The sequence below is a fragment of the Siphateles boraxobius genome, unplaced genomic scaffold (genome assembly GCF_051911475.1).
Source record: "Siphateles boraxobius isolate OS27281-9 unplaced genomic scaffold, OSU_SipBor_1 11, whole genome shotgun sequence".
Lineage (NCBI taxonomy): Eukaryota > Metazoa > Chordata > Actinopteri > Cypriniformes > Leuciscidae > Siphateles > Siphateles boraxobius.
Window position 1 is genome coordinate 9551749 of NW_027508711.1, and position 26215 is coordinate 9577963.

At 35.6% G+C, this 26215-nt stretch overlaps 2 protein-coding genes across 2 annotated transcripts; one reads left to right on the plus strand and one right to left on the minus strand.

Annotated features, from left to right (window-relative positions):
* Positions 1 to 5469: 5469 nt before the first annotated feature.
* LOC143757020 (uncharacterized) lies at positions 5470 to 10312 on the plus strand. Its single transcript, XM_077247983.1, has 9 exons — positions 5470 to 5500; positions 5778 to 6053; positions 6145 to 6444; positions 7230 to 7454; positions 7663 to 7757; positions 7914 to 7964; positions 8210 to 8594; positions 8680 to 8859; positions 9938 to 10312. The coding sequence occupies exons 1-9, from the start codon at positions 5470 to 5472 to the stop codon at positions 9997 to 9999; spliced, it is 1605 nt and encodes a 534-aa protein (XP_077104098.1). The 3' UTR covers positions 10000 to 10312.
* Positions 10313 to 13370: 3058 nt separating this feature from the next.
* Positions 13371 to 25339, minus strand: vtnb (vitronectin b). The gene is made up of 9 exons (XM_077195691.1): positions 25198 to 25339; positions 24972 to 25091; positions 18838 to 19059; positions 18608 to 18747; positions 16376 to 16532; positions 15066 to 15221; positions 14761 to 14992; positions 14530 to 14687; positions 13371 to 13771 (listed from the first exon to the last, which is right to left on the minus strand). Exons 1-9 carry the CDS (start codon positions 25250 to 25252, stop codon positions 13650 to 13652), a joined length of 1362 nt encoding a protein of 453 aa, XP_077051806.1. The 5' UTR covers positions 25253 to 25339; the 3' UTR covers positions 13371 to 13649.
* Positions 25340 to 26215: the final 876 nt, after the last annotated feature.

The following is a 26215-nucleotide window of genomic DNA, read 5'->3' on the forward strand; positions in this document are numbered from 1 at the left end:
AACTCAAGCGCCACACCAGAGAGATCCGAGCCTGTCCACGTCTGAGCAAGAACGTGAGAGACTGAAGACTGGAAACAAGTCATCACAGCTCAATTCGCTTTGTTTTAAAATTCAAGTTAAGGCAAGTCATCTTTATCTATATAGCGCCTTATGTATGACCAATCTGAATTAGGGCTGCTGGGGATCGACTTCCATACTTTTTAGGCACCGACCGAATTGCCTCGATACCATCGAGTATCAAAAATTGTCTTGTCGTTCGGTACCAAATTTTGATACCTGAGGGGTTAATCTTGTCAACGTCAGTGAAACAATAAGCATGCATCATGTATGATGTGCACAAATCAAGTGCTGGTGATTGGCTGTGGCGAGGCATCAAGGAAAAACAGTAGTTTACGTCGGCTTGATGACAACAGCGCGATGCCATTCATTGACACAGAGACACGCAGAAACATGAAGGATTCATATCTATACAGTCCTTTTTCGGTTTAATATTCTCACTTTGACAACATTTAATTTGAGCGCATTGAATTTTTGTAACAGTGCCCCTTCTCGCTTGGAAAACTACCCATTAAATTAGCAAAATTTCACCAACAGGTTTTTATTATCGTGGTTACTGGTTTACAAACATCATTTTTCACCTCACCGTTGTTTTATTTGGAACAATCAGAATATTATTTACAGAAATAGATCAATATTTTTTGAGAGATGATATTTAAATAACATCTCTATTGTTAATAAGCTGATGGATGACAATTGTCAGTTTTATTCCTTTTCAGAATTCTCCAAAAAACTTGATTTTGGAGCTTCATGAAATGAATGTAATATTGTATTCAGCGCCATTCCTAGTGTTATAAAAACTCTTGAAAGGAGAGCAAACCTATAGTCCTCTTTGTATAACACTTCTATTTCAATTGAAGGGATTTTGATTACTGATGACAAATTCAATATTAACAGAAAATCTATTCCAGCATCATCTCTCAAATGGATGATGACGTTATACAATGTTAATTGGAGTCTTGTCTGGTCTCTTCCACACAAATATCTTTTAACAAAAAAAGAAAAGAAATTACATTTAAAAATGTTGCATAAATGCCATAGACAATTGTACATCTTTTTGTGAATGTGTTTGTTTTAAATCTTTTTGGAACGAGTTATGTACCTATCTCTCAGAAAAAAACAAATGTTAGAATATGTATTAATACCTTTAATGTTATTTTATTATTACATTGTTAATCTGTTCATGATACTTGACCAATTTGTTATTCACAAATGCAAATTCTTGTGTAAGATCCCGCTACTGTCAATTTTTCTGCTAGATTGTAATTCATATGTTTTGTCTTTGATGGGCATAAAAACAGAAAATCTTTGAAAAAGTCAAAGATTGCTTTCAATGTTTAACCTTGTATAATTTTATTTTTCCATTTGTGTTTTTTATTTTTTTTGTCTTTTTTATTTTATTTGTACTGTTTTCGTGACATATGTCCTGGTTTTATTGTTACTGTTGTTATGTATTCATTACATTTTCTTTCTTTTGGCATTAATAAAAAAAACAGAAGAAGGCCTGTACGGAAACCCGTCAAAATAAAAGTTTGGTTTGACTTAAAGGGACTATGTGTAGTTTTTTAGGTATTTTATTATCTAAAATCAATATTTTTATTCATAATAATGTCCTTAATGGTGTACAAACACCTCTGCCAATTATCTGACTTATCCACGTGAACGAAGAATTTATTATCTTTATATACATGTGACGGGTAGGTCCACGGAGGCTTCCAAAGGCTTCCTTGTCATTCCGCCATCTTGAAAAACTATAATAGCAGAGAGGGTCAAAAAGTACTAGGCCAACGCGTTTCCAAAATGCTTTTTCGTTCAGAGCCAGCGTCACGTGACTGAAAGCCAGTGTTGGGGTAACTTATTACAAGTAACTTGAGTTACGTAATCAGATTACTTTTTCAAGTAACTAGTAAAGTAACGCATTACTTTTTCAATTTACAACAAAATATCTGAGTTACTTTTTCAAATAAGTAACGCTAGTTACTTTTTCACATTTATTGACTGACAGCTCTCCTGTCCCCATGTTGAGAGAAATAAAGTGAGGTGTTGTGTGCATTTGCATTGAACATGCATTTACTCATCTCATTTGCACAAAAACATTCAGTATTCCTCAAAATGAATAAAAACAGTCAAATGCAATCTCAGAATTTTGTGCAAAAATTTTATAATTAACTATGTTAAATTACACAAATACACTTTATGTATTTAATCTCACTTTATTAACCAATGTCTTTGCTGCTGACCTACAATGATCTAATTCAACCATACTAATAAGCAAAAATGACTTTAGATTAGGTTTAGAAATAAGAGTGTTGAACTTCCTTCTCCTGTATCCTATTGTTATTTAATCAAGAACAGCAGCAGCTGAAAGGTTTGTTTGAGCGGCGCCCTCTACTGTACAGTAGTAAATATGCATTTCCTTCAGCCTTAGGCTTATACATTTAACTTTTGATGTGAAAGGGCCTTAACAATTGGCAAAAATAGATTGTTTTAGCTGTTATTAAAAAACAAACAAACAAGCCCATGCAGGTGAGAAAAAGTAACGCAAAAGTAATGTAACGCATTACGTTCCATAAAAAGTAACTAAGTAACCTACTTAGTTACTTTTTTGGGGAGTAACGCAATATTGTAATGCATTACTTTTAAAAGTAACTTTCCCCAACACTGCTGAAAGCAGCAGAAATGGAGGAGCAGAGCAATGAGAGGCGCTTGTCACTGCCCCGGCAAGTTTAAAAGGCTGCATTGCACTGTTATTATTCATACTGTAACATTCGTTTGTTTGTTGTGTCAAGTTGCAGTTTGTTTGAAATAACAAACCTGTTCACCCGAAGGAAAACTCGACGAAGTGCTATTAGAAGACATCCTGTCATAGCTTTTTGGTACATAACAGCTACCGTAGATGCAACACGCATTTGAAAAAGTGAGGCGCTGGAGAGCCCAATTCGTTTGAATGCAAAATACAATTTCACCGCTAGATGGGAGAAATTCCTACACAATGTCCCGTTAAAGAAACTGCGATAGAAATACATTACTCTTGTACAGAATAATGTACATCTTAATGTAATACTACAATACAGTTATTATTCAAACAAAATTTCTTCCATGTTATAATATTAACAGTAAGCCTCTGTTGTGTAGCACTTGTTTGCCCAACAATCAAAGGGCTTGTTTAATTTTCATTTGAAGAAAAGATAAATTAATGTTTTATGCCTTCATTTGATTACCAGAAAAATTGAAATACACAATTCAGAATTTCTTTTAAAAAATAAAAATAAATAAAAAACATTTCATAGGGCCCTATTATTACTTTGTTTTTATGAATTCAATTAATTAGATATGGTTTTGATTAAACCATATAGACAAAATAAAACAGAAAGCACAGAACTGGGTAAAAAAAATGGAATTTGAAGGGGAAAAAAGTGAAGAATGTAATTTTTGTTAAACTGTTAATACAATTTTTTTTTCATTAAAAGTTTCAAGGATTTCAATTAATTACACATGCTTTTTGATTAAACTATTGATCATGTAAACTGTTCTTATCTTTAAGGTCGGCTGCACTAAGAGTTTAGCTTTCTTGTTTTTTCCCCTCTTCACATTAATGTTACAGCCTCTGCTATAATATTTATATAAATATTAATCGTTTAAAATTTTTGAACGATACCCAGTCCTAATCTGTATATATGACCCTTCTGAATAAATGCTTTCAATGAATAAAAAAAAAAAGAAGAAATGCTTTTAAACAACCTCGGCCTATGAGAAAGTTTTGAACTGAAACAAAACTGCTGCTTCTCGAAACAAAACTGTACATAAAAATCGACATGGTTGCAAACTTCAGTGCATTGTTGAGTCTGTATAAAACATAACCCTATGAGACTGAAGAAAATGTGAGTGGTGCTTGCAGTGGCAAAACTCAGCCTTCGGTTGCTAGGTTGTTCTGGCTAGTTGCTATGGTGTTGCTAGGTGTTTGGTATTTTTTGTCACAGACGGTTACTTTGGAGTTTTATAGAGTTCTTAACATGTCAACAATCACATCATCACTATAGGGCAAAGCTGATTGGTTCCTGCTGTATCAGTAGCCAATGAGTTCGCCTGCTGCTCAACGTTCAAATACTTTGTTAGCATTTGCTGTAGTTCCAGCGTGCTTTCCGAAACCCTCCACCTTCCCCAGCTCCACCTGTATTAACTGAAATGAAGTCAGTCATGTATGAAAACCTACAGTAGATCACAGAAGGTTCATTTTCAAAGCCTTAAATATTTATATAGCCCTTAAGCTAATTGAGTAGCCTACAATCATTTAATGAATTCAAAGTTTGTTGCAATTGACACCACTTCAATTAAAAATGTAGGCATTTAATTCAGATGTATTTCTTTGATTGAGATTCTGTCTTTTGATTTAAAAGAAATATAGGAATTAAAGTAATTAAAATATCGGGGCAAATTACCATTGTTTTTGACATCCGTCGGGAAAAGTGAAGTCAGTCACGGAAAGTTTAGATTTTTATTTTATTCATATAAAGTTCATTTTATTTCGATGTATGATTATGTTCAGTCTGAATCGGCACATAGCAGCGCAGATGAACTGTTAATAAGTTAAATAATCTGTTAAACATTATTTGAGAAAGATTGTGCTAATGATCATTGTGAAATAAATGATGAAGGTCATCCTCCACTCCATGATTAGTTAAATCATAAATGGGCTTTATTCATTTGGATTTCCTTTCTTCACCACTCTACTACTAGCCGGTGTGATGACGCATTAGTGATACTGAAAGCTGATTGGCTCGATGAGCAATGACTGTGGGATTCATTAAACTGTAAGTGCCTTGCAAAGGCGGTGCTTATTTGCTCAATTATGAATAGCTAATGAAGATTTTGGGAAAAGATTAATTCCAATAATAATAATAACTGTTTAAAATTAAGTGTGTTACTTTTCAATAAATGTGTTGAGATTCGATGTACGTGGACCCACGCACGCGACTTCAGGTGTAACTTAGGCGTACGTGCGTGGTTATGAATGATTTGAATTTGAGTTGCTATAGCGACGCGTTTTATGAATTTTGACTGCATGTTTACACTCGAACTGATCGCTTTCTGAGTTGGTGGAGAGACGAGGCGAACAATTCAGAGACTTTTGCAAAGTATTTTCTATGCAAATCTTGTGAAGCTGAAGCTGAGAAGAGACTTTTATTCTAACCAGAAGATCGGAGCATATATCCTTTCCATATTTGTATTTTTTAAAGAGTTCATATTGTTTTTGTGGATTCTTCTATTTAATTGTTCATTTCTTACGTTAGAAGGAGTTTGGCGTTTTATTTAATTTTTAGTTTTTTTTTTCTTTCTTTTTTTTCTGAGGAGAGTTGTATTTTGTTCTTTTTTTGTATTGTTTTTTGTATTGTTTTTATTGCAGATTGGAGGATGTCAATGGCTCACATGGGGGGAAGAGGAGGTCAGTGCTTTAGTTTTTTTATTTGTAAATGGTATGTCATGGTATAAAAGTGTTGTAGAATGATTGAGTAAATTAATGTGAAGAAACTTGTGCAAGGTAAATTTGATCCCCCAATTTTCCCAGCTAAGTGATCACATGTATTTGATTCCTTGCATATGAAATCAACTTTTCAATTTGAGTAACCAAAGTTATGTATAGTGACAATTTGTAATTGACTACTGACATTGAGTATTGGTTATTGTTAAACCATTAATACTAACTACGTGAAATATTCCAGCATCAGGCAGCTCCAGATGCAGGAGAGCTGCTGTCTCTCAGACGGCTGGTCGGGAGGTTTGGAGACCCGGTTCCGATGGCCGTGATCAGGATCCGCTGCCATCCCCGACCCAGACACAGATCCAGGAGCTTCATGGTTATTTAACACAGTCTTTGTCTTCTGAGTTGTCTTTTTCTGTGTCCACAGGTCCGGCTCACAGGAAGGAGTGGCAGATCGGCAGCCAGAAGAGCCCAGATGATGGACGTCCGTCCACTTCATCTAAACACTCTCGCAGAGGTCAGAATAGGCTTTGACCAATTCTTATGTTGATTCTGAATATTATTACAACAAAAGAAAAAAACAGTTTTTGATGTGTGAAATTTTCCAGACTCTTCATCATCTTTGTCCCTCTCTGAGGACAATGTGGAGAGGTGGTTATGCAGAGAGTTGTTGAGGCTGAGCAGCAGAGGCTCGTACAGCGTGGAATGGAGGTGGAGTGGTGATGTTTCGGAAAGCCGAAGTGAACAGGACAGTGGCAGCAGCTGCGGTTTGTCCAGGTCCGACAGCTTGGAAGGGTGGCAGTGCCCTCCGCTGCCGGGTCAAGTTCCTGTCGAGCCGACAGAGACTTCGAGTGGCCGAACTGCTCAGGGTGCCACGGAGGCTTCTCCTGTGCACAAGAGCTCAACAGGTGAGACTGAAATAAGGCTGGGCAGTGTAAAGTGTACAGATAGAGATTTTGCCATTTCATGCAGAACTGCTTCAAGTTTTTAGCATGTTAATGTCCCGTCACATCTACTGTTGCTCAGCTGAATTTTGCTGAAATTCTCTTTGAAATTTTTTTTTTTCAGATATATTTTAATTGGAACATTTTCAGAGCATTAAGAGAACATTCAAAAGTAACGTTCCCATAATGCAAAATTATAAAATATAATGTTCCTTTAACCAAGAAATTTCTTTTTTGAAACATAGACGTTGTGAACGTTCAGGGAACATTTAGAAATAGCGATTGCTTAACTTTATGGGAACATTAGCAAAACTATGAACTCAATGGTCAATATTAGAAAAATGGTATGGTACTCAATGGTACTTGCACTGTCTGACACACACACACACACACACACACACTAGAAACACGCGCACAGAATGCCGATTCTCAGACAGCATTCCAGCCCCAATAGAATTATATTTCAGACTTATTGCACTTGAATTGTCTAATACTCAAAAAATTGTCAAAACGGCCGTCGTGCCGAGGATTGTGAAATAAAAGGACTATTAATATATTAAATTAATATTAAATTGTGAAATACGATTTTGGGACATTTATGCAGGCATTTGGCAGAAGTCAGATGGGTAGCTTGGAAATATTTCCATTACTTTGGATTTGTAACATTACAGATAAGAATACAACAGTAAAATGTAAGTTATGTCATGATATCATTAATTTGACATCAGAGATGTTTCTCTTCATTTCAGAAAAACCTACAAGGAAGAGGAAAAGAATTGGTTGTTTCCTCAACAGGATATGGAAGGCTATGAAGGGTTATTTCTGCTGCTGTTGCCACAGTTGTGCTGTGGATGTTGTGGAGCCTTTTGTCCCTCCAGCAGATCTGGAGCCAGAGCCTGATCCTGATACATCATCACCCGGTCCTGATACATCATCACCTGCACCAGATCTCTCCGGCGTCGAGCCAAATAATGGTAAATCGCCAGTCCTTATTTCTCCCACATTATTTTAAACAGTATTGTTGTCTTGTTTTCCACTCAAAATATCTTAAGGCTTGTTTTCAGAGAATATTTATATTATTTTCCCCATATTAATGTTATTTTCTCGACACAACCAGGACTGACATTTTTTGAATAAAACAATCTTATATATATTTCTTATATTTTTCTGTTCGTTTTTCAGAGTCCTTTGAGTCTCTCTTTAAAGCGGGAGAGATGATTGGATGCGGAGCGTTTGGCAGTGTGTACAGCGGAACACGCAAATTTGATGGCAAAAAGGTAAATCTTCCCGAATTGTACAAACGTTCGGCTTTTGTGTGCATCAAAACATATTCAAAACAATTTACAAATGGTTTAATACTTAGTGCAAGGTCGGGTGCTTGAATACTGTTACTGTTCTTGACTTGAAACTGTTTTTGTGTTTTTTTTTTGCAGGTTGCCATCAAGCGGTTTCGCAAGTTTGACAATTTTCTTTATCTTGATATTGTAAGTTGGCCATAACCTGAATATGTATTTAGTTGTTTAAGTGCAGATTGCTGTAGTTAATACACCCATAGGAAGCATTAGGTGTAAATGTGATTGACAAATAAGCCTAGAGGCAAAAAAGAAAAAACTTTGAGCTCTTCTGAGGCTCTTTTGAACGTATCTAAAAAGATCAAAGAAAAGTGCGCTTAAAAATGTTTTCGTCAGATTTTTACCCAGCTAAGCTTCTGTCTACTGCTTTTCTCCAGCCTGGACATCCCGAACCTCTCATTACAGAAGTGGCGCTGCTGCTGCTGATGAGGCGAGAACCCATGAGCCCCTACGTCATACAGCTATACGAGTGGTTTGAACACCCTCGAAAATTCACTCTCATTATGGAGTTCCCCGAACCCTGCGAGAGCTTGCTGGACTTCATCACTCGTCGTAATCCTGAAGTGTGTGAAACGGTAGCGCGGGTCTTCATGCAGCAGGCTGTGCTGGCAGTACAACACTGCATCGAGCATGGCGTTTTTCACAATGACATTCATGCGCAGAATTTCCTGTTGAAGAGAAACTCGTTAGACCTCAAGCTGATAGACTTTGGCTGCGGTCAGCTATTCAGTAGTGAGGGCTACGAGAGCGACGTATACCTTGGTGAGCATTTTGGGAGTGTGGAAACCTGAATGTAGTGACGCTTTAAGAAAAAAAGCTCAACAATGTGCAAATGTCTTGCTTACAGGAAGACAGGATCACTGCCCACCTGAAGTCTTCACAGAACCCAGATTCCACGCCGTCCCAGCAAATGTCTGGGCTCTAGGAGTGATGTTCTATGAGATGTTGAACGCGTCTCGTCCTTTTCGCAGTAGAACGGAAGTCATAGAAGCCAAAGTTACATTTCAGAATTCCAACTTATCCACAGGTGAGTGAATAATATTGAAAACACTGATAAACACACACACACACATAAAGAAAAGGCTCTGTACAGAAACAGTTAAAGGTGAAGTATGTAAGATGTAAGAGCGAGAGTTTGGGCCGTGGTTACTGTAGCAGGCGGAGCCATGGGAAAGGAAATCCAGCTTTAGTTACAGAAGTGAAAGCCGAAATTCGCTGCATTTATACCTTCAAAGATTAAACGGGTCATGAACGGGTCAAAGTGAACAGAGCGTTGTGATGCTACGCGCTACAAAGGATGCTTCGATACCATACAGCATCATCATGTACCCGATCAGAAAGACACATTTTCATCAAGACAAATGCAACACAGCTAAATCGATTTCTAATATGTTGTTCCTGAAACATGCCTTCACAAGAACCAGTAACAGCTGGGTTTGTGATGTTTAAGTTGGGGAAGACGCGATGCACGAAAGGGGCCTTTGCGGGGTTTGTTTGAAAATATGCTTCATCTTGTAATTCCGCTTGGTGCCACTAGTGTCGCAGAAACGACATGCTTCACTTTTAAAGTAAAGATAAGGAACATTTTACATTATATTAATAATGTTTTAGATGCTGTTTTCATAGATTCCAAGTCACATGACTAACCAGCTCTCTCCTCATTAACATTTGTACAGAATGCAGTGATCTGATTAGCCAGTGCCTAGCCCGGGATCCAACGAAACGCCCGACGTTAGAGCAGATGTCACAACATAAATGGATTAGAAACGATCTACTGTAGATTGGAGAAGTTCCGGAGATTCACTCGATCAGTGATTTCAGGTGTGAGGAAGTGTAACAGACAGAGTAGGATTATTATCATTTGTCTTCAACTCTGGATTGTTTGTAGTGAGATTTTCAAATTTGTGTTCATTGTAATGTTCTTGTTATAGTCAAGTCACATTCATTTATATAGCGCTTTGTACAATACAGATTGTTTCAAAGCGGCTTCACGGTAAACAGGAAAATAACGGAATCAGTGCAAACAGAATTCAATTCTGTTGTAAAACAGCTCTTAAAATATCATTCATGAGTTGACTTGTTCATATAATCTTTGTATCGGATAGGAAAGAACACACCTTCTGTCCTTGGTGGAGGGCTTGAGCTGGAGACTCGACCCGAAGCCTGAAGTCCAACCCCAACCTGACAGGGAACTCAAGCGCCACACCAGAGAGATCCGAGCCTGTCCACGTCTGAGCAAGAACGTGAGAGACTGAAGACTGGAAACAAGTCATCACAGCTCAATTCGCTTTGTTTTAAAATTCAAGTTAAGGCAAGTCATCTTTATCTATATAGCGCCTTATGTATGACCAATCTGAATTAGGGCTGCTGGGGATCGACTTCCATACTTTTTAGGCACCGACCGAATTGCCTCGATACCATCGAGTATCAAAAATTGTCTTGTCGTTCGGTACCAAATTTTGATACCTGAGGGGTTAATCTTGTCACCGTCAGTGAAACAATAAGCATGCATCATGTATGATGTGCACAAATCAAGTGCTGGTGATTGGCTGTGGCGAGGCATCAAGGAAAAACAGTAGTTTACGTCGGCTTGATGACAACAGCGCGATGCCATTCATTGACACAGAGACACGCAGAAACATGAAGGATTCATATCTATACAGTCCTTTTTCGGTTTAATATTCTCACTTTGACAACATTTAATTTGAGCGCATTGAATTTTTGTAACAGTGCCCCTTCTCGCTTGGAAAACTACCCATTAAATTAGCAAAATTTCACCAACAGGTTTTTATTATCGTGGTTACTGGTTTACAAACATCATTTTTCACCTCACCGTTGTTTTATTTGGAACAATCAGAATATTATTTACAGAAATAGATCAATATTTTTTGAGAGATGATATTTAAATAACATCTCTATTGTTAATAAGCTGATGGATGACAATTGTCAGTTTTATTCCTTTTCAGAATTCTCCAAAAAACTTGATTTTGGAGCTTCATGAAATGAATGTAATATTGTATTCAGCGCCATTCCTAGTGTTATAAAAACTCTTGAAAGGAGAGCAAACCTATAGTCCTCTTTGTATAACACTTCTATTTCAATTGAAGGGATTTTGATTACTAATGACAAATTCAATATTAACAGAAAATCTATTCCAGCATCATCTCTCAAATGGATGATGACGTTATACAATGTTAATTGGAGTCTTGTCTAGTCTCTTCCACACAAATATCTTTTAACAAAAAAAGAAAAGAAATTACATTTAAAAATGTTGCATAAATGCCATAGACAATTGTACATCTTTTTGTGAATGTGTTTGTGTTAAATCTTTTTGGAACGAGTTATGTACCTATCTCTCAGAAAAAAACAAATGTTAGAATATGTATTAATACCTTTAATGTTATTTTATTATTACATTGTTAATCTGTTCATGATACTTGACCAATTTGTTATTCACAAATGCAAATTCTTGTGTAAGATCCCGCTACTGTCAATTTTTCTGCTAGATTGTAATTCATATGTTTTGTCTTTGATGGGCATAAAAACAGAAAATCTTTGAAAAAGTCAAAGATTGCTTTCAATGTTTAACCTTGTATAATTTTATTTTTCCATTTGTGTTTTTTATTTTTTTTGTCTTTTTTATTTTATTTGTACTGTTTTCGTGACATATGTCCTGGTTTTATTGTTACTGTTGTTATGTATTCATTACATTTTCTTTCTTTTGGCATTAATAAAAAAAACAGAAGAAGGCCTGTACGGAAACCCGTCAAAATAAAAGTTTGGTTTGACTTAAAGGGACTATGTGTAGTTGTTTAGGTATTTTATTATCTAAAATCAATATTTTTATTCATAATAATGTCCTTAATGGTCAATTCGCTTTGTTTTAAAATTCAAGTTAAGGCAAGTCATTTTTATCTATATAGCACCTTATGACCAATCTGAATTAGGGCTGCTGGGGATCGACTTCCATACTTTTTGAGGCACCGACCGAATTGCCTCGATACCATCGAGTATCAAAAATTGTCTTGTCGTTCGGTACCAAATTTTGATACCTGTAATCAACAGTTAAGCTCAGTTAAAATGAAACCTCTAAATTATCTCAGCTCAATTTTGGTTATATTTACAAAATCCAATTAAGTTTAGCAGTGAAAACATTGGAAATCTTTTCTTTTTTGTCAGTTAAATACAGTTTCAAGAGAATTAACAAATCACACAGATAATTAATTTAATTGCAAAATGTCCCAACTTTTCTGGAAATGTGGTTGTATATTGATTATTGCCTGCTTTGTATTTTGTTTTGTTATTTGGTGTTGCTCTGTTTATTTATTGCCATGTAAAAAAAAAAAATCTTAAGTTCAGTTGCTGCATTTCAAGTAATTTCAACTTAAATTTGATTAAACTGCATGACTTAAAAAATGTAGCTGAATCTCATAAAACTTTTACAGAAGGTTGAAACTGCTTAAATTATGTTGATGAGTTAAAATAATGTGAAAACATAAGTTGCCATGACTTACTGATCATATCATTCTTTAGAGTTTGAACCTTTTTCAGATGCTTGCACCACATTTTTAAAATGCTGTGTCATGGCAAGACATTTAGAGATTTTTTTAATGAGGTTTTCCTTTTGCTGTTTTTTTTTCATGCTCTGGTCAATTTTGGCCTATTTGGCTTTTCTTATTGTGTGGTTTCAGACTAGTGGATTTTTTTTTGCATCTGTAGATTTCAATTACAATACAAATTTTCAGTCAGAAATCTCTATTTCAGGAGCACTCAGTATTTGAAGGACTAGAAGTGAAGCATTATATTTATTTCAACAATTACTGTTTGATGGAGGCAGAGGGTTTTTAAAATGTGGAAATTTGCCTAGTTTTCCACTTCGCCTGAACTTACTAAGTTTAAATGTTATCAATGTAAAACATCTTGCAATTCCAACACTTCACATCAATGTTTCAATAAAGTCTTTCGTTGTTGGGCAACTGGTATCAGTGAATGAATATGCTCAGATGTGCATGTCTTTTCCATTTTAACTGTCTTTGCTGCTGACCTTCGATGATCCAATTCAACCATATGATAAAGCAAAACTGACTCAAGATAAACATCACATTTGTGTTTCATTTGTTTTGTTTTTATAGCTGAAGGTCAAAGTAATCATACCATAAAAAGTAGTTTAGTTAGTTAGTTACTTTTTGGGGAGTAATGCAATATTGTAATGCATTACATTTCAAAGTAACTTTCCCCAACACTGCTCATTGCTCAATACTATACTGCTACACTCAGTCACTTTTATGTGGCCTTACTTGTCTCTGTGAGTGAAACACTCATTTATGCCACTAGAGGATGCACTTATCATTGGAAAAGAGATGAAGGATGTGAAATGGAATTTAAACTTACACTTCTTGTTTTAAAATATACCCATATTAGACTGAGACTTCTCATTTTTTTATAGGTTCATTAGAAAAAAAAATATTCCATTCCAGCAGTGGTGACAATGCATTTATATATATATATATATATAAACATTGAGGAAATACTAAAATACTGGTTGCACTGGGCAGAAAGTTTATTATTCAGCAGTTTTATACTTATAACTAGAACAGTTCATGAGTTCATTCAATCTTATTGATTCATAGTAATACGTTGATCAGAAGCTTTGTTCTATTACATGCAAAACCATTGTCAGATATAACTGTCATGTAACACATCAGGAATACTTACAACTATATTGATAGTAGTACTGATTAATCCTTATAAATGACTTCTAATTAGCTAATGACATTAAAATCTTTGTTATTAAAGCAAATATGGAAACCTTGTTTCTTATCTTTTTTCTGACATGTCCTTTTCTTTACATCCCAACCAATATTTGCCAATGGATCTTGGGTAAGGCGGGTTTACGTAGTCAATGTGTTTGGTCTGCAGGTCCACCCTGTAGTATTTATCTATAGAGGAGCAATGCCACAATATTAATACAAACATTGAAAAATATATTAATACAATGTGTTTTATTGCCACTAAAACAACATGTACACTACTGTTTTTTGGGGTGCTAGTACGTTTTTTTTTTTTTTGAAAGAAGTCTCTTACACTAAAGCTACATTTATGTGAATATTTTAAACAATTAAAAAAACTTCTACTTGAATATATTTTAAAATTAATTTATGGCAAAGCTGAATTTTCAGCATCATTACTCCAGTCTTCAGTGTCACATGATCCTTCAGAAATCATTCTAATATGCTGATTTGCTGCTCAAGAAACATTTCTGATTATCAATAAAATCAATATTGGAAACGGTTGTGCTGCTCCTGACTTTTGTGGAGACAGTGATAAATGTTTTCACGATTCTTTGACTAATAGTTTGTTCATATTTTGATGATCAAAAGAACAGCGCTTACTTTTGTAACATTATAAGTGTCTATACTATCACTTTTGATCAATTTGTTTAATCCTTGTTGAATAAAAATGTTAATTTGTTAATTTCTTGAAAAACACTTACTGATTTCAAACTTTTGAACGGTAGTGCATGTAACTTCTCTATTGCCATTTGTGATTGAATAATAAAATAGTCCCTTACTTTTATAATTAAGATGTTTATTTTTTGAAGTTTTGAAGTTTTTACCAACCTTCCGGAGTGCACCCTAAAAGGAAACTTTATGTTAACAGAATGAACAGAACATTATCATGACCTGAACTGAAGTACCTTTCTTAAAGAAGAAGACGTTCTGCACAGGTGTGGCCTTCTCTTGGACGACCTCCACATCCATGTAGTCCATCGGCTCGTAGCTCATGTCAAAGAAAGATGGACGTCTTCCACGGCCCCTTTTCGGATTTTTTCTACTCTTCTCTGCTCCATAATACCTATATAACACATACATGATCTATACATCTACTGTACAAATATACCCTCAGCAAACCTGAATAATTAACAAACCTTTCCTCATAGTCCAATCCAAAGTCTTCCCAGAACAGCGAGCGGCTCACTCTGGCTCCTCGACTCCTGGTCTTCTTTCTCCGTCCGGTTCGTCCTCTGCTCAGGCTGCTGGCTGGAGATGGTGAAGGACCAGGGTTTACATACAGTCGGCCAACCATTGCAGCATCTATGGGAGGTTTGATGCCAATCCAGTCTTTGGAAATGAAGCGCGGCCCTTTGTGATGCCCTTGAACTGGGTGGACAGGGAATTTATTGAATTGCATTTATTGAACCATCTGCTTAGCAGGGTATGCATGCAAACTTACTGCCTTGAAAGAGCTGAGCAAACAAGCTATCCAAGTCACAGGTACTGTACATGTTTGTATAACGTGCGAAGGCAACAGAAGGCGAAGACTTGGTCATGCGGTCACATTCTTCATGGGAAGGCTGGTGTTTGAACTCATATTGGTAGTACTGGTCACCTGTGGGACAAAGGAAAACATTAAACGTTGAAAAAATCCACTGCGTAAGGTGAACAACCATATTTCAGTGCTGCGGTGATGGCGTGTTTTTGAAGGCCAACCATTAAGTCGGCGTCAAACTGGTTCCCTCAACAAAAACCCAATATAATTTTTCATTGGCTTTTAGACTGTTGCCTGAAAGGCTCATCATGATAATGAACACAACTTTTGTTGTCCTAAATACAACCGACAGAAGGAAAAAGCTAAATGTAGGCCGTGAACTAACTGCATGGTTGAATGACTTCAATGTCACCTTTACTGAGGCTGTGTTTGAAATCGCTCCTTATACCGTCATTTTAACAATTTAATAATCACTTAAAAGGAATTCATACATGTATGATATTACACTTTACCCACATTGGACCAGCGGTTTTGAGGATGGATGAATGGATGGATGGATGAATGGATGGATGGATGAATGGATGGATGGATGGATAATTCAGCTGCGGCCACAATGTTCTGGCGAGATGCTGGAATTCATTCTGCGTGACTCTGACAGTGCAAAAGGGGTATTCTCTAGCCGTTGAGCATACATCGGTTGTACACTCGTTATTACAGTGCATTGTGGGATTGAATGAGTGCACTCGATAACATCCACTATGGTTTCAGACACCACTACTAATGGCTGTTCCCTCAAATAGTGCCCTATTTAGGGTATTAGAGGCAATTTCAAACACAGCCTAAGATTGCGACAACTTTTTAAGTCTTTATTTAAAAAAACATTTTCCCTGAAAGTTCGAGTTAGAATAGCTTGCAAGAGTGTGAATATAAACACAACGAGACTGTGAAAGCAGACTAAAGAGTAGATAAGTTTTCCTGTTAGGTGTGATGACGTTTATTGCCACTGACAACCTCTGTAGTCCCATTTAGCTACTTGTTGGCTTGTAACAGCTTTAAAAAAAATCACAAGGGAGTTTACTGATGTGAAAATATCTTGATCTTATGTTAACCACAGACCTTATTTTAGGTGTTTCACCAAAAAACCCATTAAAAAAAACAACTCACTTCAGGATGATGGAACCGGAAGTGCTAAAATTTCCATGATTTGGCCTATAAAACAAAAAAACTTCATCCCCGCAGCACTCAATTATGACCCTCATTTGACTTTCGTATACCTTTAAAAAAATACACTTTTTCCTTCCCATGATGACCTGGAGCTGGGATTGCAAATGCAGCATCAATATCATCTGGAATCTTCTCGAAGCCCACAGATATTTCTCTTGGATAATCTTCATCCAAGACGTCACCATCAAAACGCCAGTACTTGTTGCCCTGCAATTCAGTATCAAGTGACATAACCTTTGACTTCTGCTCTAAATATTTTAATTTCTGTCAAACTAGCTTCTTGTTCAGTGACATATATGACTGTCTATGATAAATAAATATTGATTAAAAATAAACTATGATTTTAAAAATGTGCCATGTTCTTTGAAATGTACTCTAAAATATTGTATACCATTTGTAATAAAAGATGAAATATATGTTTTAATGTTTTTTTGTTGTTTTTTAATAGATTTTAATGATTCTAAAATGACACTGTGGCCATCAAGTAAAAGGTAATAACATATTTCTCTCACACCTTGAAAGTTTTTAAAACGTTTTGGTATTTTAAAAAATATCATGAATTACATGACATTTTACAACCTGAAATAACCTTGTTATAAAAAGCTCAAATTGTCTGAAATTTTAGGATTCTTCTCTATTTATCTCTATGACATGAGGTCAATGAGGTCTACAAGTAAGTCATTCTGTATGTATGAATTACAATATTTTTTATATAATTTTGAATAAATGTATTTAAAGAGTGTCAAGTCATTGAACCCTTAAAGAGGACAAATTATGCCCTTTTTAGTCTTGATTTTGTATTTGGGGGCTACTAAAATAGATTTTCATGCTTGAATGTTGAAAAAACACATTATTTTTCACATTTGAGATTGTTGCAGCACCTCACTTCCCAGTCAGTAACGCTCTCTATAGTTCCTGTCACTATAATTGATTGGTCAGCTGGATCAGATTGTTCTGATTGGTCAAATGCTTCAAGCATGTTTCAGAAATGCCACACCCCTAAACCCCTTTACTGTCCCTTTTGATAATGGACATTAAAATGCACTATACAAACTTAAATGGTTGTAATTCAAGAATGCTTTAGAATATAGACCTAAGTCTTGTTTTAAAGAAAACACTCGGCAAATTATTGCTGAAGTGAAAGCACTTCAAAATATGAAAGTATGAAAAAGTTATGGAAGTTTAAATTTACACCAAATCAAATATACTGTATTAATATTTTTTCTTTTAGATAAAATAAATATTTTACAAAATATTTTTTACTATAAAATTACTATAAAATGAAAGTCATATATCTAACCAAGTTGTGTTCCAAATTTAAAGTTGATATCACAAAAATTGAAGTTCCCATGAGATTTTGTTCAGGCGTAGTACCAAAAATAGCCACCGGGTGACATACATTCCATTGAATTTAATTGTATGCATTCTGCCGTAAACAAATTAATAAATTTCTATCCAAATATCACTTCTGTCACTAAATATGGAACCTTGAGACTAACATCTTTCTGACAATATGTGTTTTGTCAAGATTAGAAAAGGTTTTGATAGTAAATTATGAAACATGATGACGCCCAAAAGGGGAGGAGCCTGATAAAATAATTTAAAAGAATATATTATACTTTTTAGAGGATGATATTATTTTATAATATTTTATTGACAAATACTAGATTATATGTTTTATTATGAACTTTTAGCATTAAAAACCAAAGTTTAAATTATTAAAAGTGTGTGCGTCAACTTTTTGTGACAAAGGTCAGAAACTCCTTTTATTATGTCGATTTTTTGAGGTGCCCTCTTGTCATAAATACATCTATTACTGTTCCTACATAATTTGTAATAACAAAACAGCGCTAAAATATCTATTTAGGAGTCTTAGACCTTTCCAACGATATATAGTTTGTCATGATTAAATTAGGATTTAATAGTAATATATTGAAGGAAAGTTAGGCATCCCGCTAGCGGGACGGTGACATTTAAAAATATAACCGCAAATTTCAGCACACTATTAATGCAACTCAACCAGACCTGCTCCCTTTTTCTGTGTATGACTTGGGCTGGACTTGTGATGTGTTTGTCCCCAGAAAACTCCAATCAAGGCATTTGGGAATTCAGAAACAGTGTGCACTGATATAGAGAATAACTCCCTTTGGGGTTACTTTGTGCTTTGTAACTTTGCAGACATTTTTCATGCGCAAACAGCAACATTACACACTTAAGGAAGCTGAAAATGTAACAAAGCATTATATATCCTCTTTAATATTAAATAAAATCAATAAACAGACCTTGAATATGTAAGTTTTTCCCTGGCAGTTGATGCGCGTGAAAGCAGCATCAATGGGCCCAGAGATGCCCCACACATCCTTGATGAGTTTGGGATACCCAGACATGACAGATCTGTCATCTAACTCAAAGAAATAGTCTCCTGGAACACACATGAACAGAGACTTGTGTAGAAAAACTGTACTTGAAGTGAGAAAAAGCCATAGTGATTGCATTCAACCTCTGAACTCACCTCTGAATGCAAAGATTGAGCCATTCTTCAACTGCATGAATGCGTCAAAGGTGCGACCGCTACAGGGGACGGCGTCGGGATCGGGTGGAAGTGTAGGAGACACAGGAGTGGGAGTTATGGTGGTAAGGGGCAGAGAGGTGGTGACTGTCACATTCGATTCCTCTGTCGGTGTCACTGAAGAGGTCAGATCCTCAGGCACATCAAACATGTCACCACGGGCAACTGAGGAACAATTTAACGTTCAATTAGTAGGCCTAAAGCATTTTCACAATGTTTCTCATAGGGACACTATGTTGTTTTTCAACCTTCATAATATATTTCCAAGACCCTTGAGATGGTACATCGACTTACAATAGGTTGAATGACACATCTGCCGTAGCCTGACAGTGTCTGTATCGCTTTTACTGGCACTATTTAACTTCGGGTTTCGGGTAGGAACCCGAGCACAAAAAGAACTACAAAATGCACAGGAGACTAAAAGAAGAAAAAGGGAGAGTGACAAATTAAAAGGCCGATCGAGGATCAATATTGGAGCGAGAGCAAGACAGTTTGAAGACGGTAGGAGTGCGCGCGCGCGCAACACCGGTGTTACGGATCAACTGGGGATCATGTTAACTGGGGAAGTGCTCCTGTACGCAGATAGTTTTACCTGGATTTCCAGCAGATGTTAAACGGTGACAGATTTGTCACTGCTAATTTTTCACTGAGCAGATTTAAAAGCTTTCCACATTATTGTTAAATCTTTGTATCATATTAGGACTCTGTTGTTTACTCTGCGCTGCTTCGCTGTATGTTTCAGACGTCTTTAAGGGAAGTTTTAATGTGCTTTAATTTCGCGACACACAGACCACGCCCACATTATTTTGTAACATTCGTTTCAATGAAATTTGTATCTGATGACAACTGTAAATATATGAAATAAATTACACTATTGACATTGTGTATTTGCAGTGCGTGTGTATTCCCAGATTATTGTTATGATGCCAATTTGTGGCTTAATTTAAATTGAGCAGCAATACTGCTGTGGTTAAATGGACATGTCAAGCATTTATTTATTTATTATTTATGTATTTTAATGTTGCTGAGGAATGAGTTAAAGCATAGGGCATACAGTACACTCCATAAATGTTCATAAAGAGGGGTGAAAATTGATAAGCCATAGCTTATGGATCCAGTGATTTGCCCACAGCATTTATAGGGGAATGTTCAACAAACATATTCATTAGCTAACAGGTATGAAAGCAATAAAAGAAAAAAATAGGCAAATGTGCATGCATGCAGGACAGCTGTATTTGTCAACTGCGAAGGTCTGACCACACAGTCTCACCTTCTGAACATTCAATCTAAGGAAGGACGAACAAACTATAGAATAAGTTAGAATATAAGTTACAGTACATGCTAATGAACAGTTACTTGTTTTGCAATGTGTATACATTTTTCTTACCCATTGGCCAGTTTGGCCATCATACCTATCTATCCATCCATCTAATGTAATCATGTTATATTAGAAAATAAATGTCACAGTTGTATTACCTTTTTATAGTAAGAGCAATTTAACACACTATGACCCTTCATTGTGAAATTTTCACATCTCCTCTTATAATAGTGTTCCTTTATTGAGCAGCTGCCAGCATGTTGGTTATCCTACAACGTTTTTGATTTTTCTAACTTTAATTGCATCAATTTGCTGTGGTAGTCTATGGCCTAACAACAATGACACCAGCTACAATAATGACACTTAATTTATAGACCTTTTTTTAATCTGTTCCTAACAGATGACAACAATGAATGCACATGATGTGATGGATAACAAGTAAAGAGAATATGTTCAAGGATTAATTCACTTTCAAAAACATTTTTTTTGCTGATAATTTACTCACCCCCATGTCATCCAAGATATCCATGTCTTTCTTTCTGCAGTCGAAAAGATATTAAGGTTTTTGAGGAAAACATTCCTGAGTGAGTAAATTATTGGCAAAAATTTGTTTGAAAGTGAACTAATCCTTTAATGAGTTTCATGGTACCAGTCAAATGAAGAGAACTGGCATAATTTATATTACATAAAAAGAGGCCCAAACACATTACATTTTATTTATAAAACTCATAGACCATTGTGTAATATTTCAGCAAAAAAGTAAACAATAAAGCATTTCCTATTGTTTTAGAGAGGGTCATGCTACTCATGTGAGGTGACAAATGAGTAAGAGGTTAGTGATGTAGGTGAAAATTAGACATAGAGAATATCAGTAGGCCTATATATTTGTAATAATTCATCATCACTATATCATATGTTCTGCTTATTTCAGTATTACAATTTGTGGTTGCACTTTCCACTCTGTGTTTTTCACAGGACTTTAATCACTGAAGACAAAGTGTTCTCTAAATGTCCAATCCAAGACATTAGATAGGCTACACAACATTCAAGTTCATGCTACTGAGCATTATGTACAATGTTTGATGGACTTACATTGCATTTCAAGGTACACATTTTAAAGTCGTATCAGTTCTTGCTTTCCCTGGGAATCGAACCCATGATTTGGCGTTGCAAGCACAACACTCTACGGTTTGAGCTATAGGAATGCTTGATACACTGGTTTGATCACTTGGTTGATCAAATGATTATATGCTTCTCAGAAGATGCACTAGTAAATATAGAATTGTTCTGAAAGAAACGAAGAAACTCTTTTTTATTTTATAAATCTTTTGAAAATGTTATAAGTTTATGAGATAATTACCTTAATGTCCCTATAAGCATTGCTGCTTTATATTCAGGGAAAATAATACGGACGCGTCACAGCTGGTTGTTCAAAAAAGAGATCTAAATATCATAGCAGAGTAAAATAAGCTGATATGTATTTTTATATAAAAAATAGTTGACCCATTATAAAATTAGGCTATATGCAGGTCGATAAATGCAACTTGTTGAAAACATGTAAATGACTTTGCAATTTATGTTTCTTTTAGGTAGCCTACTTTAACTTAATCTACATCTGTTGTTATTTGTGATTAGAACTCATGACAACACAAGTGCGCTGACAAGTCTGTTCATCCAATGAAATCGAATGACCCTTGTTAACATGGGCGTGGTTTCTGATCTTGACACTAAAGTATGTTAAACTTCTTTGAAAATGCGTCAAATACGAAGGAATATCCTACAGTGCAAAAACAAAGCGCTTTATTCGCATACCGTGTATACAACTGGTGAAATATTCGTTTTTAATCAGTGATCTGTAAAATAGGGCATGAATCTGTCGCTGTCAACATCTGCTTGAAATCCAGGTAAAACCATAGATATCCATAATAATGGCTAGATGTCTCGTCCGCGTTGCTGGCCAATGGAGGTCAATAATTAATGTATTAATTATGTAAACATCCAGTATTATAGCCACATTAATAACGATAGTAAGAAACCAAACCGTTTGTAAATCTGCCAAGATTTCAGCGAGATAAGAGTATTTGTGTTCTCACCTTAGCCTACATCAGGTACCTCAGAGCCTGCCAGAAAGCTTGCCTGTGACAAGATGGCCGCCGCCGGTGATGACGATAGAGACTCCGGCGTAAGACATCTAGCCTTTATTATGGTAAAACTATCTGCGTGCACGCGCGCGTGCGTCCCCAGTTAACATGATCCCTAGTTGATCCGTAACACCGGCTCTGTCTCTCTATGCTCGTTCTTTCAGTAACATGTTGTAACCCTGTCACAAGCGCATCATTCAGTCATCTATAAAGTGTATATATATTTTTAAATAAATCAGGGAGTCAGGGAGCTGACTACCGCGCGAAATGTAAAAGGCTGAATAACATGGCTGGCCATGTTATGGAATCTATCTGGTCCTCCATTTAACGTTATCTTCATGAATCAAGTAATGCTAGTAGAATAGCGAATTATCAACCTGGTAGCTAATAACGTTAAACACTAACATGCTAGTTTACGATGGTTATAATAAATAATCTTTCAGGTTAATGTCTGCAGGCTGATAGTCATATTTGTTTATTTATTTTTCTGGTGAAAGTGTCTTGCCTCAGGCTATAATGCAAATCGATTTTCAAAATTGCAATAATCATGTCTAACGACATGATAACGGACATTGTTACAAAATAATGCGACGTACATGTAACTTTATTAATGTCATCTGACATTATGTAATGTTTACATTACACTCAAAATACACAAATGAAATTATACAGTAGGCCTAGGCTATAGGCTATTTACTTGTAATTTAGCTGCAATCATGTAAAAACGTAATAAGCCATCAGAGACGCTCTGCGTGAGTGGTAGGCTATTTACGACAGTAACGTTAAATACAAGTACTCTACAGCGACTCATGGGGGCGCTGTTTGACAAAAACGGAATTCCTGCATAGTGTGCCTTTAAGGCATTACTGTAAAAGTGAAATGTGTACTACTTTCACCAAACAGAATTTCAGGAACTGAAATACACAGAAGAAAAGGTTTCATATAAAACCTTAAACGGTTTTATTAGGCACTTAGAACCTTTTATATTATATTTTCCAAAGAATTTTTTATTTTTGGCACAATTTTTTATTTTTATAGGGTTGATATGGTAACTAGAAAATACAGTAAATTTTGTCATGCTGGCATGTGTGGAAAGTTTTAAATCATGTGTGTTACAAGTAGCCTCGTGTTAGTTTGTGCCCCGCTCACCCCTCCCACGTCGTCACTTCTTCCACAACAAACAATTTTGTGAGTAATAAAGTTTTATCAAAGTTTAGTTCTTGACTAAGAACATAATTAGTATCAGTGAAGTGCAAGTTTGAGATAAGAGACATGTGATGTGTGAAGAAAACAGCAAAATCAAGGAATAATTGTAAATATATCACTTGTGAACAGCATATTTTATTTCCTATTTCCAATCAAGCTGTAAATTTGTAAAATGTGTGAAAATAATAATTCCTCAAATGAACAAATGCTGGTGAAACTTCATGACTCTTCAGGCCAATATTTTTAATCAAAGATGGGGTGATTTCTAGATTATTCTGAAAACAAATGAACAAAAATGGTTTGTCAACCTGTCATTCTGGTTGCTTAGTGTGTATTAAAAAAAATGTCATCTTTTTTATTATTGTGTATGTGTTGTATGTCTTATGTTTTGAATTTGTATTGTTATTTACTTAAGTTAAAAATAAAAAAGTTAAATGACAAAAAGATTGAAAATGTTATTTAATTGTGTGAATTTAGGATACATACATGTTTATAATTTTCATTTCCATCAATTAATTTAAGAAAATTATGCATGGAAAATTGAATGTTTATGATGTTTCAGAAAAGACAAAAAAGAGACAGAATTGTCATGTAATACATGTATATATTGAATTGTTAGTAGACAAATTAAATAACTATTGGGCTGTGAAAAGTGTGTTTTAAAAGTTTATTAGTCCACAAAGGGCCAAAAGTGCACATAGTTGTTGCAAAACGTTATTGTAAACACGTTTCCCACACTCCCCTCATCTGCCATTGGTCAGTCAAAACAGAAAGCCCCTCCCCAATATTACACCATTGTTTGAGCCAGAGTTGCTGTGTAGGACTGCTCAAACTCCTCAAACAAACAGAGCAATGTATGTAGCACCACAGTGTTTACACTTTTCAGGGAAATCATCCCATGAATTCTGGACTTATAGTTGCTTCTGCATAATAAACTATAGAAAACGAAATAGTAAAACACACTTGAGCACTAACAAGCTCAATAGTACATACATGTTTGGTCAAGATCTCCTGGAATATGGCCATGATACGTCTTTCTACGTGGTTATTTAAGAAATGAAAAGTTACACACTCCATCAATTAGGGTTAGAATAACTTTTGCCAAACATATAACATACTAGAAAAATCAAAATCACTGCAATAATGATCCAATCATAGACTCTTAAGCATTTGCCTATTTAAATCCAAACAGCTGGGGTTTTTTTTTCTTTGGCCAGGAAGTGTATTTCAACATAATTACTGTTGTTGTTACTATATTTTTAATAAAATAAATGCAGCCTTGTTGAGAATGAGAGACTAAACATCTTCTAAAACATCTTACAGACTACAAACATTTGAACCGTAGCGTGCATTAAAATACAAAAATAAAAGTTAGACATTAATTACTATTGGAATGTGCATCAAGTTCTTACTTTTTGTCCGACAAGTGCTGTCAAAATCCTCACAGCAGCTTCCATAGTACTTGCACATTCTGTCACACTGGCATTTCTTTGTAGGATCAAAGCCACTCTGACAGCGCCCCGTGCATGTTTCTGTGGAAAATCCAGTAAAATAAGGTCAAACAGCAGCAAAAAAAAAACATAAATAGAGAACAAACCAGCAGTCTGATAATAACAAAGCAGTTTTTGAGGCACTTACCCTCCGCAGCGAAACAAGTCGCCAAAACAAGGGAAAATAAAATCACAAATTTCATTTTTAATCCCACACCTGACAGCAGTGAGTGCCTAAACTGCTCTAGAAACACCAGTGTGAAAGAACGACAGAGGACAGTTCAGACATCTGTGCCGATCGATGATTCCAAAAGTCACCCTGTTTGTTTAGTCTGAAAAAATCAATGATTAGAACTACAAAGTTGCTCCGTTACATTTAGGCCTGCATGTTACGATTAAGCCTATATAAGCTGATTTAAAGTTAAGAGAGTTTAACAAAGATGTAACCAAATGAGGTCCGAAATGTATAAGGCTAACAGAATGGTAATAAGCAGGACTGTTTCTGTGACCTATAGTATTGAACTACTATTGAGCTGGCTACTATTGATTTCCCTGTCTAGCTGTTTATATTGAAACGGCCGATGTTCAGTTCAGTCTTTAACATTCTAAAGAGAACAATCAGAGATTATAACCACTTTAAACATTCGTATACTGTATATAAGAGGATTGAGCTATAGGCCTTCAACCCCATTACAGAAATATTTGCATCAAAAGATGTGGGAAAAAGTCTGTTCAGTTCATATGACAGGTGTGCTGACCAAGGTGCTGAAATAATTAGAGGAATAAGAGCTATAACTTTGCTTACTAAACTCGATTAGTTGCTGTGAATGTAGTGTCTGTAAATTATCACAATAATTTCTGATGTTGAAATATCGTTTCATTTTCAATTTCTTTATTTTTTACTGTGCTTGGTATAAAACATCTACTCAAACTGAACTCTTCCAAGCTCCAAAGGGTAACAAAAATGCTTTATTTTATTCTTCTGTAATTGTTACTCTAATATAAGGAGTTTTATATTATCGCGACAGGTAGAGATCCATCCGTGTTAGATATAGATGCAGGTAGCCAAAGACCCGTTAATATATAAAAGTGATTGTCGAAACATTCATGCATTTAAGGGTTAAAACAATCAAATTATGTTTCTTTTTAGAATCTCAGATAAGTCG

What these genes read in the sequence shown, in the direction of transcription:
- vtnb (XM_077195691.1), bottom strand. Translation starts at nt 25,252, where the DNA reads ATGAAATTTGTGATTTTATTTTCCCTTGTTTTGGCGACTTGTTTCGCT. An exon ending in GAAAAACTTACATATTCAAG is followed by an intron (nt 16,533 to 18,607) that starts GTCTGTTTATTG and finishes ACTGAATTGCAG; the next exon opens with GGCAACAAGTACTGGCGTTT. An exon ending in CGTCTTCTTCTTTAAGAAAG is followed by an intron (nt 13,772 to 14,529) that starts GTACTTCAGTTC and finishes GCTCCTCTATAG; the next exon opens with ATAAATACTACAGGGTGGAC.
- LOC143757020 (XM_077247983.1), top strand. Translation starts at nt 5,470, where the DNA reads ATGTCAATGGCTCACATGGGGGGAAGAGGAG. An exon ending in ATCTAAACACTCTCGCAGAG is followed by an intron (nt 6,054 to 6,144) that starts GTCAGAATAGGC and finishes GAAATTTTCCAG; the next exon opens with ACTCTTCATCATCTTTGTCC. An exon ending in ATTTTCTTTATCTTGATATT is followed by an intron (nt 7,965 to 8,209) that starts GTAAGTTGGCCA and finishes GCTTTTCTCCAG; the next exon opens with CCTGGACATCCCGAACCTCT.